General features: G+C 59.6%; 2 protein-coding genes across 11 annotated transcripts in view; one reads left to right on the top strand and one right to left on the bottom strand.

The window, feature by feature from the left end:
* Positions 1 to 10: 10 nt before the first annotated feature.
* On the top strand, positions 11 to 7380 carry SLC19A1 (solute carrier family 19 member 1). 3 transcript variants are annotated; one of them, XM_085584675.1, is made up of 6 exons: positions 11 to 280; positions 2624 to 2922; positions 3605 to 4325; positions 4607 to 4799; positions 4883 to 5024; positions 5124 to 5741. In XM_085584675.1, the coding sequence occupies exons 2-6, from the start codon at positions 2710 to 2712 to the stop codon at positions 5304 to 5306; spliced, it is 1452 nt and encodes a 483-aa protein (XP_085440801.1). In that variant the 5' UTR covers positions 11 to 280; positions 2624 to 2709; the 3' UTR covers positions 5307 to 5741. The 3 variants fall into 3 exon arrangements, with proteins under 3 accessions (XP_085440801.1, XP_021402946.3, XP_021402948.2); XM_021547271.4 differs by lacking the exon at positions 5124 to 5741 and adding an exon at positions 5856 to 7380 and having other exon boundaries at positions 14 to 280; positions 3605 to 4352; XM_021547273.4 differs by having other exon boundaries at positions 40 to 280; positions 3605 to 4352.
* The window catches only part of COL18A1 (collagen type XVIII alpha 1 chain), a 39461-nt gene continuing 33889 nt past the window's right edge, over positions 5599 to 11170 (bottom strand). For 3 of the 8 annotated variants that reach the window (XM_085584651.1, XM_085584646.1, XM_085584650.1), the window contains 16 exons: positions 10985 to 11047; positions 10767 to 10841; positions 10650 to 10685; positions 10479 to 10532; positions 10209 to 10274; positions 9951 to 10022; positions 9725 to 9758; positions 9523 to 9585; positions 9396 to 9439; positions 9180 to 9302; positions 8726 to 9085; positions 8519 to 8647; positions 8326 to 8361; positions 7734 to 7994; positions 7052 to 7650; positions 5599 to 6969 (listed from right to left, as the gene is read on the bottom strand). In XM_085584651.1, the coding sequence (XP_085440777.1) occupies positions 6756 to 6969; positions 7052 to 7650; positions 7734 to 7994; positions 8326 to 8361; positions 8519 to 8647; positions 8726 to 9085; positions 9180 to 9302; positions 9396 to 9439; positions 9523 to 9585; positions 9725 to 9758; positions 9951 to 10022; positions 10209 to 10274; positions 10479 to 10532; positions 10650 to 10685; positions 10767 to 10841; positions 10985 to 11047 (2229 nt within the window). In that variant the 3' untranslated portion in view covers positions 5599 to 6755. The remainder of the gene's footprint in view (positions 6970 to 7051; positions 7651 to 7733; positions 7995 to 8325; positions 8362 to 8518; positions 8648 to 8725; positions 9086 to 9179; positions 9303 to 9395; positions 9440 to 9522; positions 9586 to 9724; positions 9759 to 9950; positions 10023 to 10208; positions 10275 to 10478; positions 10533 to 10649; positions 10686 to 10766; positions 10842 to 10984; positions 11048 to 11170) is intronic. The other 5 variants (XM_085584649.1, XM_077785203.2, XM_085584652.1 and 2 more) reach the window with 3 other exon arrangements.

The following is an 11170-nucleotide window of genomic DNA, read 5'->3' as shown; positions in this document are numbered from 1 at the left end:
GCGCAGCTCCGTCCTGGCGTGGCGGCGCTTTTCCTGTTCCTCCTCCTCCTCCTCCCCTTCCTCCCTCCCGCTGCACTCTGGGGTTTGCAGTCTCCGCGCCGCCCCACACGTGGAGCGCGACTACATTTCCCGAGGTACCCCCACACCCTCCTCCTCCTCCTCCTCCTCCTCCGGCTGCTGTCGCTGTCGCGGGCTCGCCGCCGTCGGGCTCGGGTGGCAGCGGGGAGCCCCGGATCCCCGCCTTGCCCGGCCCGCGGTGCCCATGCCCGCCGCCCACCAGGTACGGGGTGCGGGGTGCGGGTGTCGCCGGGCAGTGACTGATGTCCCACTGATGGCAGTGTTGTTCCCGCGGGTGCTGGGGATGTGTGCCGGGTGCTGTGTTGTTTCCCCCGCCTCTGTTTAAGGGTGAGCAGGCACTCCCAACACCCTCCCCTGCCAAGTGCACCCTACACGGCCCCGCAGTGCCCACCCCTTGGTGCTGGGCGGTGGGAGGCAGAGAGGTGCCCGTATGATGGGGGAGGGTGCATTTTCAGGAGCTTCCCAAACCTTGTTTTAGGGAAGGCACCCCAGGGATTCGCGCGCCCCATTCGGCGTGGCAGCTCCGCACAAAACACGTGGTGCCTTGGCACTGTCACTTGTATGTCACCAACACGCGGCTGGGGGAGGGCGTCACGCCGACCTTTAGGGCTGTCCCCTCTGGACCACGGTGGCCGTGGCTCTGCGGGTAGCTGAGCCTGAGCTCAGCCGCCCGCGTCACCTGTGACCCCGGGCTGACAGCGGTGTGTGGCGTGACAGTGATCCATGTCAAGGTCACACCCAGATAGCTCGGTGATAAACAGGTTCACACGGTGGTAACGGACCTGCTATGCTCCCTCTCCCTCCCTCTCTCTTCTCCTTCTTCCTCTTGCCTCCACTCCCTGGCTTGCACCAGGGACAGGACAGAGGATGGAGCATTCCCTGGGACTCGTGCCCACTCACCTCAGCGGAGTAGCTCCATGGACGTTCTGGAGAAGGGGCATTAGGTGCAGCCAGATGGGTTCTGGTCTGGAGTTCCTTCGTGTGTGGGGACACACATGGTGGGAGTTAGGAGTCAGTGCTCCTGGGAATGGAGCAGCTTCGTGGAGCTGCATCCTGGATTTTATGTGGATGGTTTTCTGAGAGCCAGGCATGCATGTGTGTATCCCTCCTGCATGGACAGGGCAGGAATGGGGAGCAGAGGGTAGCAAACATCCCATAGGGGTTGTGGTGCACGTGGAGGCAAGCGGCTGCTGCAGGTGACATCTGCAGCCCAGCCTGGGGACAAGAAAGCGATGGAGCAGAGTCCAGGCACTCACAGCTGGCAGTGGCCTCGGCACGGCGCTGGGATGGGTCCTTGGAGGGGGTTACCCCTTGCTCTTTGCCCCTTACCCTTTCTGCCACAGGAGGGGCCAGTGCTCCAGCCACTCCCAGACAGGCTCGCTGGGCGACGAGTGAGCGAGTGCCTGCTTTGATCCTCAGGGATCTGCTTAGATCCTCTGGGGTGTTTGCCCAGGTGTGAGCTCTGGCACACAGGTGTTTTGGTGACACTCAGGTACCAGTGCTGAAATCCCATGGAAATTCTGCTGGAGTGGTGGGTCCTCACTGGGGCAAATGAACACTTGGCTTCCTGTAGGTTTAGGTTACCACCAGCTTTCCTCTGCCACCACCGGTGCTGGCTCATGTCCCCGTTTATCCTGTGTTGTCTGGCAGCAGGGAGGGGATTGTCCCCTAATTTCACCATGCAAGATCCAGTGGGACACAGACTGGGACCATGAATTTATTTTTTAATGACTGTGATTAGTTGTTCTGTGGTTATCAGGGTAATCAGGTTTCTAAACCTTGCTCCCATGGCATGTATTGGCATATGAGGAATCATATGGCATGAAAAGTCACGTTGGTGACTGCTTGTGGGGGTGGGGAGTGCTGGGAAGACGCCAGTCCAGGCCTTCTCCTGTCCCTGCCCTCATCCCATGACTGCTAATTTGGTCTCCTGGCACTGCCAGCTTTCCCACAGCCAAACCTCAGGATTTGAGTTTTTAATCTCCCTCTGGACCATGAATCTTGTGGCATTTTGCATTCTCCCCAGGCTGGGCATTGTGTCCCACTGGGAAGAGCCAAGGGGCAGCTGCGTGCCTGCGGCTCAGCTGAAGTCCTGCCAGCCACCCAGCTACTGAGTAACACGGGTGACCCCATGCCTGGTGTGCACATTAACTCATTTCCACAGCCAGCACATTCCTGTGCCATCCCCTCTGGAGCATCCCTGGTGCAGGGCATCTGGATCCCTCTGCCTCTGCAGCTCAGAGGGAAGTGTTGCTCCAGGAAGCAGCAAAACCCCACTGAGTCTTAAAGGGGAGGAAAAGGAGGTGATGGGAGCTGAGGATGCCCCACTGTGGATCCCAGTGCTCCATGCATCCAGGCTCCGGATGCACGTGATGTACGAATGCCGCCTGAAATGACCTAATGACCTCCACTGCTTCTGCACAGCGAGATGCATGGCTGCTTTTCTCCTTCCCAGAACATTTCCTGGGGAGAAGGTAGTGGTATTTATTTGCCTTGTGATTCTGGAGGAATTTTGAGCCTGTGCCAAATGCTGCTTTTTCCACAGAAACTGCAGCGTCCTGGTTTTCCATGCGTCCCAGAGAGTCTGTGGACAAAGAGGGGCTGCGTGGTCCAGCAGAGCCTGTGTAGCTAATGGCTCCCAGGATAATGCCACTGTCCTGCTGCAGAGCCATGCCCAAGAATGATGGTGCCAAAAAGCCGGCATCGGAGATGGTGCCGGACCAGCGCTGGAAGCTACAAGTCTTCTACCTCTGTTTCTATGGCTTCATGACACAGATCCGGCCCGGGGAGAGCTTCATCACCCCCTATCTACTGGGGGCCAACAACAGCATCACAAAGGCAGAGGTGAGCTGTGGGCATCTGGTCCCCCACCCTGGTGTTCCCCTTTATGGCCATGGTCACCATCCTGGGGCTGTCCAGAGCATCCCCAGTGCTTCTGGGGTGCACAGGGGTGTCATGTCCTGGGCATGGCAGCGTATGGTGACTCGTGGTGGTGCTTTCTAGGGAGTGGAGGTGGTGTGTTGTGGGGTCTTGTCTCACTTGGCTGTGAGGTCACCCTGTCCCCTGAGTCCCAGGTTCAACTGGCCCTGGCATAAAACCTCGTGCCCAGGCTGGCAACTGACTTTGGGGGCAGTATGTGACCCCTGCCCACCTTAGCAGCCTGTGGGAGGGTGCTGGGCTGGGAGAAGTCATGCCCCATCCCACTGGGGAGATGATGGCACAGTGCACTGCCAGGCCACTGGCAACGATGGGGTTAGACAAGGAGGGACCATAATGTCATCATCTCCCAACCAAGAGATGCTGGCCTCGATCCCAGCCAGCTGCTGCGGCTGTGGGAATGCTGCATTCCAGGCATAGGAAGGGGCCGAGGCTCAGCCAGACCCCCAGCCGAGCATGCTGCTGGTCACATTGCTCCCCGAGGAGGTACTGCCATGGGGGTCAGCAGCCAGTGCCCACACCATCTGCAGTTTGGGGGGCGGCCCCAAGGATGTGCCCAGCACTCAACCCCTCCTTGCCCTCACGGCAGGTGACCAATGTGATCATGCCAGTGCTGTCCTACTCCTACATGGCTGTGCTGGTGCCCATCTTCCTGCTGACAGACTACCTGTGCTACAAGCCCGTGCTGGTGCTGCAGAGCCTGAGCCACATCTCCATCTGGCTCCTACTGGTGCTGGGGACTTCTATCTTGGCCATGCAGCTGATGGAGTTCTTCTACGGCATCACCATGGCTGCCCGCATCGCCTACTCCTCCTACATCTTCTCCCTGGTCACACCGTCCCGCTACCAGCGGATGGCCAGTTATTCCCGCTCTGCTGTGCTCCTGGGGGTTTTCACCAGCTCCGTGTTGGGCCAGCTCTGCGTCACCTTGGGTGGTGTCTCCTTCCTCACCCTAAACTACATCTCCTTGGGCTTTGTCAGCTTCGGCCTCATCCTCACCCTCTTCCTCGAGCGGCCCCGGCGCAGCCTCTTCTTCAACCGGCCCGGGAGGGCCAGTGACGCTGCTGTGCCCACTGAGCTGGACAGGATGGCCGGGGGGCACAGCGGCGGGGGGACACGGGGCTGGCGGGACATGGTGCTGTGCCGTATGCTGCAGGAGCTGGGGGCGCTGGCCAGGCAGCCCCAGCTCCGCCTCTGGTCCCTGTGGTGGATCTTTAACTCAGCTGGGTACTACCTGATGCTGTACTATGCTCATATCCTCTGGAACGAGATCTCTCCCACCATGGACAACCGCCATGTGTACAATGGAGGTGTGGATGCTGCCTCCACTCTGCTGGGTAACTCGCCTGCGATGGGGACACGGCGGGTGTGCGGGGACACTCGCGTCCTCCTGCCTCCTGTGGGAATGGCTGGGGACACCAGAGAGGCAGGGGGTCACTGCTGTCCAGCTACACCCCTTGGGAATGGTGGTCCTTACAGTATTTTTGGTGGTTTGGCATTGGGGATGACGTGATGGTCACTGGGCTGGATCCCAGCCTAGTTAGGGCAGGGGATCCTTGAGGTACTCACAGCATCCTTCATCCCTCCCCAGGAGCTGTCTCCTCCATCGCTGCTGGCTACGTGAAGATCCGCTGGACGCTGTGGTCAGAGCTCGTGATTGGAGTGGTTACGGCATTCCAGGCGGGATTGCTTCTGCTCATGAACTCCACCACCAACATCTGGCTGTGCTATGCTGCCTATATCCTCTTCCGTGGCTCCCACCAGTTCCTGGTGCCCATTGCCATGTGCGTGGTGCTCCTGGGGACCCACTCCCACCCTGGTGGCTGGGTTGATGCCAGGGGTTCACCAGTGCTCCCATTTTTCCCAGTTTCCAGATTGCTGCCTCCCTCTCCAAAGAGCTCTGTGCTCTCGTCTTCGGGGTCAACACCTTCTTTGCTACTGTGCTGAAGACCATCATCACCATCATCGTGGCTGACAAGAGGGGCTTGGGCTTATCTGTGCATCCCCAGGTAGGGATGGGGTCGCACCTAGGGTGGAGGTCGTTCCTGAATGGTGTGGGATGAAGGAAGGGCTCCAAGTGCTGTTTTCCCCTCTCTCCTCTTTTGCAGTTTTATGTATATTTTGGCTACTTCACCCTGCTGGCTGTGGTCTACCTGCTGGCGGCCATCGGAGTGGGTGTCCAGCACAGCCACCGCAGGCAGCCAGTGGAGCTGGCCTTGGCCAAAGAGCCGTGCCAGCTCCCAGTGGAAATTCCAGCACAGGAGAAAAGCCCAGAGGCAGGCACCATGTAAGCCTGAGTGCTGGCACTGCGACACTGTGGCCAGCTCTTGGCTCCTGAAGTGAGCATTGTCATCGCCACCGTGTGCTTGGTGTCCCGTCCCACTGCTGGTCCTGGGTGCTGTTTTGTCGAGGATGTAACCGCTGGGACATGTTTTCTTCTCTGTGAAGACAGGGCTGCGCCCCTTCCCTGCCCCCACACACAGAGTGTGAGCAGGATTCCCATGGTGCCACCACCATGTGTCACAGAGGGGTATGGATGAGGACCCCATCCCGCTGCATCCCCATCATGGCACAGAGCCGGGCTACAAGAGAATGTTTCTTTATTCAGTGCCTTTAGAAAATGGTTTATAGGACACAACTGATGACCAAAAAATAATGTAAAGATCCACACGCTTTAAATTCCATTAATTACACAAAATACAGTAGACTGTAAGAAATAGTGACCATGTGACTTGCACAGCTTTTATGGTAATAATTTCCATACAATAACAAAAAAAGCTAGTTACAAATTTATCTTTTTTCTTTTTTTTTCTTTTTTTTTTTTTTTTGGTTTTTTTTAGCACCTTGGATTTGCCCCCACCAATCCAACCAGCTTTGCTGTGCCTTCACCATTCGAGCCCAGCAAGGTGGCATGTGGAGGGGGGGATGGCAGTGTGGCAGTGCCTGCCCTTGGTACCACACATGCTCAACACACACACATACAGAGAAACATGTGCCAGGGGCACAGCTGGCCACACCTTGGGGCCACCCTGTCACCCCAGTACCTGTGCTGGGCTGGCTGTGGCTGTACTTGGGCTGTGGGGGCACAGCCGGGGGTCCCCAGGGTGCATGGATGGGATGGAGGAGACCACATCTCCATCGGAGCTCTGCTGGCTGGGAGGTGGAGGTGAGAATGATGATGGGATGGTCCTTACCTGGGGAGGATGGATACCATCTGGGAGAGCCCCAGCATCACCACAGGACAGTCCCTTGGGTGGGATGCTGGTGTCTTGGCTGGAGAAGACCCTGTGGCCTCAGCAGCAGGGATTTGGGTCCAACCCCAAGCTCCTGGTAAGGACAGTGCAGGGCCAGGGGGCTGGTGAGAGTGGCTTTTGGAGGGAACAGTCTGCATGGCAGCACTGAAATCTCCCTGCTAAGCATCCTCCCACCCAGCCATCCCAAAAAGAGCATCTGAGGAGGGAGGGGAACAAGCTGAAGTGGTTAAATATTAGGAATTAGAAGAGGAGGAGGAGGAAGGCCACCAGTCCATGGCTGCCCTGCCCCGGGTGGGACCTGAGCCCCTGCCGACCCAGGGCAGGGGCCATGGCAATACTCTTTGGCTTCAGGTCTGCAGGAGAAGGAAACCCTGTGGGGCGAGAGTGGGCACGTGGAAGAGGCTGAGGGGTCCAGGGGTGCTGGGGTGCAGGCTTGCCCAACCCTCCTCGGGGACATGAGGGTACTTGGGAGTGCCAGGGCAGGTATCACTTTTTGGTAGCAGTCATGAAGCTGTTCTCAATGCAGAGGACAATGAAGGCGTGCTGACAGCTGCTGGCCGCCTGCTCCAGCAGTTTTCCAGAGGCCAAAGAGGAAGCCTGGCCCCTCACTGCACGCTCCTCTGTCCGCCATGTCTCGCAGTAGCTCTCGGGCAGGCGCCGACCCTTGGCATCTGAGCCATGCCAGATGCTCTTCTGCGGCCTGGAAGGGTGAAAGGTGGGGGGCTGCTGCTGCCCTGCCATGCTCCAAACCCCATTTCCTCATCGCTCAATCCTGCACTCACCATCCTGCATCCCGTAGGACATCCCGGCCGTCAAAGGAGAGGATGCGGGCACCAGTTCTCAGCGGGGCCCCACTACCCGTGAAAAGGGCTTCCCAGTTACTGAAGAGCACTTCATCCTGGTGGGAAGGGTGGGAAAATGGAGGAGGAGGGGGTTTAGCCCTGCCTACAGCACCCCAAGAGCAGCCCAGATGCTCCAAGCCCCAGCAGCCTCTGGGAAGGGGATGCTTCATGATGGATGGGGGCTTTGCTGTGCTCTGCATGCCAGACCTTGGTGGTGCTGGGTTAATAGTTGGACTTGCTGATCTTAAAGAGATCTTTTCCAACCATAATGACTCTGTGATCCTATTCTGTGGTCCATCAGAGCTCAGAGAGTGTTGAGAAGGGGATGGAGACATGCATACCCTGAGATTGACGATGGGGACAGCGGCTCGGTCGGCCCGGCGCACAATGCTGTAGAGATCCTGCAGGCGCGAGGACAGGAAGGCACGGAAGGTGCCAGCCAGCCCAACCTGCCGGGCTTGCTGGAAGCACTGGAAATCAGCGCCCCGGATGCCACGCATGCCACCACTCAGCGGGGTGTTCAGGGCCACCAGATGAAGCTGCCAAGAGAGGACAACGGGGCTTGAGGGACACAGCTTTGGCCGCTAGCATTAGCTCCCCTCAGCTGGCATGTGGCACTCACAGCGGGCTGGAAGTCCTGGTGCACATGGGCGGCCACGGGGGCAGGATCTGGCCGGCGGTGGATGTAGTACCCATTGATGAGTTCATGCTGATGGTGGAGCAGGGGCTGCTCAGGCAGGCGGTGCTGGTTGGCCACCACTTCGTCCCCATGCCAGGGACGGGCAGTGGCCGAGGGGACGTGGTTGTGGAGCGGGTGCAGGGGCCCACGGGGCTGGGGGCCGGCGTAGTGGAGGGTGGGCGGCTTGTCATACACCTCGTTGTCCTGGGGAGGGAGACACAGTATGAGGGGTGGTGTGGTGCCCCAGGTGGGGATGAGGATGGAGAATGCTGGGGATGGATGGTGATGGTTGGGGTTGGATGAAGATGTGCATGGTGATGGTTGAGGTTGGATGAAGATGTGCATGGTGATGGTTGGGGTTGAATGGAGATGGCGATGGGGATTGATACGGTTGGGGATGAATGGAGAAGGGGATGAAGCTGATTGTTGATGGATAGAGATGTGGATGGGATGAAGATAGATGAGGATGGAGGATAAGGATGGGATTGGGAAGGAGGATAGGGATGAGGATGTGCACGGGAAACGGAAGACTCACCAGAGCCGAACTGGGAATCAGGTTGTGCTCCTCCAGCTGCAAGGGCATGGCACATCAGATCCCAGCTGCCCCCCTCTCCTCTTCCTCGCGCACAAGTGGGGGGACCCCAAGCATCACCGAGTCACCACCGAGCCCCAGGGCAGTGCTGTCCACGCTCCCCAGCCGGGGTGCCCTTCTGGTCCCCCCCACTCACCAGCACCCTGCGGAAGCCCCCGCGCAGGCGGACGTGGAGTTCCTCCCGGTCCGTCAGGAAGACGAGGCTGCCCTCGGGCAGCTCGTGCGCAGCACTCAGCATCGCCTGGTATGTGGGCATGGCCTGGAGCTGTGGGCACCGGCCAGGGCAGGGCTCAGGGATCGGCTGCCTGCACTGTGGGCAACCCTGCCCAGAGCCCTGACTCACCCCCAAGGACATCCCGCTACTGCCTGGTGGTCCAGGGGGTCCTGGTGGTCCTGGGGGTCCAGGGATGCTGACAGCTGTGGGAGAAGGAGGGTGAAATGGAGAGAGGTGCAGCAAGGGGAGGAATGCAGAGCTGCAAGGAGGGATGCATGGGATACAAACAGGAATGCTGGGGGTGGCAAGGAGGGATGTGGGGGTGCAGTAGAGCAGGTACTCACCTTGTCTGTGGGGACCTGGGAAGGAGGGTGGTCCAGGCGGACCAGGAGGGCCAGGGGGGCCCTGCCGCCCCTCATATCCGATACCAGGGGGACCCTGAGGTCCTGGAGGCCCCGGTGGACCAACAATACTGTCCCCCTTGGGACCCTAGACAGTGTGAGAGAATATGTTGGAGCAAAGCCCCCAGGGATGCCACCCCCCACTGCAACCCCCTTCACTCTCCCCACTATGAGGTACTCACCGGCAGCCCGGGGTATCCCTGGGGCCCTGGAGGCCCTGGAAGTCCAGAGACTCCAGGACCGTAGAGTGGGGTGCTGCCTGGCTCACCCTTCTCACCCTTGGGACCTGCATCTCCCTTGTCACCCTGTGGGATGGCACAGCCTTAGGGTGAGCAGCTGGGATGGACCGGGTACCCCGAGTGATGCTGGGTTCAGCTGCCAATGTGCAAAGGGCTTACCTGCAGGCTGGTACCGAAGTGACTTGCATCATAGGGGAACTGGCCTGTGGAGAGAGGGAGAGGAGGGGAGAGGAGCCAGGCCAGGCAAGAGCTGGCCTGCCTCTGCCAGCAGGGACCAGTCACCTACCTGGGGGTCCTGGGGGTCCAGTGTCACCTTTCTCTCCCTTTTGTCCTGAGAACTGGTGGAAACCTGTGGGGAGCAGCAGAGATGCCATCTCAGAGCTGCAGCTCTAAGGGAGGGAGGGGGTTCCCCCCCCCCCACCCCCCGAGCCCTGCTTTGCCAAGGTTTCTCAAAATGCCCAGAGGGGGCTGTGAGAGGGACACCTTACCACGGAACGCCGGGTGGCTGGAGTCACTGAAGGTCTGTGGAGATGCAAACGAAGTGGCTGAAGAGACAGCAGCATCCTCGGGGTCCCCCCCTCAGTGCTAGTGACCGTCCCACTGCCAGCCCCAGCCAGGATGTCACCAGAGCATTCTCGGTGCCCTCCAGGCAGGCAGGGACACTGGGGGCCCAGTCACCAGCTTGTCCATCATGGTGACTGTGGTGATACTCACATTGCCATTGTTGTAGACTATGCTGCCAGGTGGCCCAGGGGGCCCTGGGGGCCCTGGGGGTCCTGGGGGACCCTGTGTAGGGTGAGAAGATTTGTCAAAGTCCTGCAAAGCGGGCAGTCCCTGCCATGGAGGGGGACAACCAGCCCCTGAGAGAAGGAGATGTGCCCTTTGCCTAACGGATTGGGGTCCTTGGGGAGACCCTCGGGGTGTGTGCCCTGCCGTGCAGGGCCAGCAGCTGAGGGTCACAGCAGTGCTCACCCGCAAGCCCAGCACGTCTGCGGGGTCACCCTTCTCGCCCTTCAGCCCATTCATGCCGGGACGTCCCTGTGGATGAGTAGCACAATGAGCCTTGTCCCTGTCCCGCCAGCCCCTGGTGTCACATCTGGTGCTCCGGAGTCACCTCTGACACCCCAGCACCACCCCATCCCTCATGGACAGGGCAGGGTGTGGGGCTCAGTGGGTGCAGGACGTGCAAACAGGGAGGGGGATGCAGCGGAGGCGATGGACACAAACTGGAGCAGGTCTTACGGGTCTGCCTGGAAAGCCGATCTCTCCCTTCATCCCTGCTCGTCCTGGGGGACCCTGGAAGGGAGAGGAGTCAGGGGGAGGGATGCTGAGTATGGCGGCACTCCCTCTGCCTAGGATCATTCCCATCCCTCCTCGTGGGACACAAGGAGGAGGATGGTGATGGTGACTTACCGATGGTCCCATTGGGCCTTGCAGCCCTGGCTCCCCCTGCAAACAGTGGAGAGGGAAAGGGCATCACCACTAGCACCTGTCCCATGGGGATGTGCCCCATTCCTGCCAGGAACCCACCTTTTCTCCTTTCACCTTGGCAGTGACCACAGTCCCATCAGGGCTGATGATGACGCCGGGCTCCCCCTTCTCCCCCTGCAAGAGAAGGGGAGGTGGGAGGGGACACGGAGGGACCTGGCTCCCTCCCATGACAGAGCTGGTGTCACCTGGTGGCCAGGTAGAATGAGGGACCAGGAATGTGACCCCTCCATGGGGTGCAGGTGGCCTGGAGCAAATACCTTCAATCCTGGGGCACCCTGGGGACCAGTTGACCCCTGGTCTCCTTTCGGTCCCACCGGCCCCTGAGGAAAGGATACAGAGTCTACGTCATTCCCAAGCCACCAAAGGCAGGCCCCAAACTCCCCCTCTATCACCACCACCACCACTCTGCAGCAAAGCACAGCAGGACTGGCAACCACAGCTGT

This window comes from Lonchura striata, chromosome 7 (genome assembly GCF_050655825.1).
Source record: "Lonchura striata isolate lonStrDom1 chromosome 7, ASM5065582v1, whole genome shotgun sequence".
Taxonomy (NCBI): domain Eukaryota; kingdom Metazoa; phylum Chordata; class Aves; order Passeriformes; family Estrildidae; genus Lonchura; species Lonchura striata.
Note: the sequence above shows the minus strand (reverse complement) of the source record. Positions and strands in the feature narration are given on the sequence as shown.

Coding starts and splice junctions, on each gene's coding strand:
- SLC19A1 (XM_021547271.4), top strand. CDS start 2,710: ATGGCTCCCAGGATAATGCCACTGTCCTGCTGCAGAGCCATGCCCAAG. Junction 2,923..3,604: donor ACAGCATCACAAAGGCAGAG/GTGAGCTGTGGG, acceptor CCCTCACGGCAG/GTGACCAATGTGATCATGCC. Junction 4,353..4,606: donor TGCTGCCTCCACTCTGCTGG/GTAACTCGCCTG, acceptor ATCCCTCCCCAG/GAGCTGTCTCCTCCATCGCT.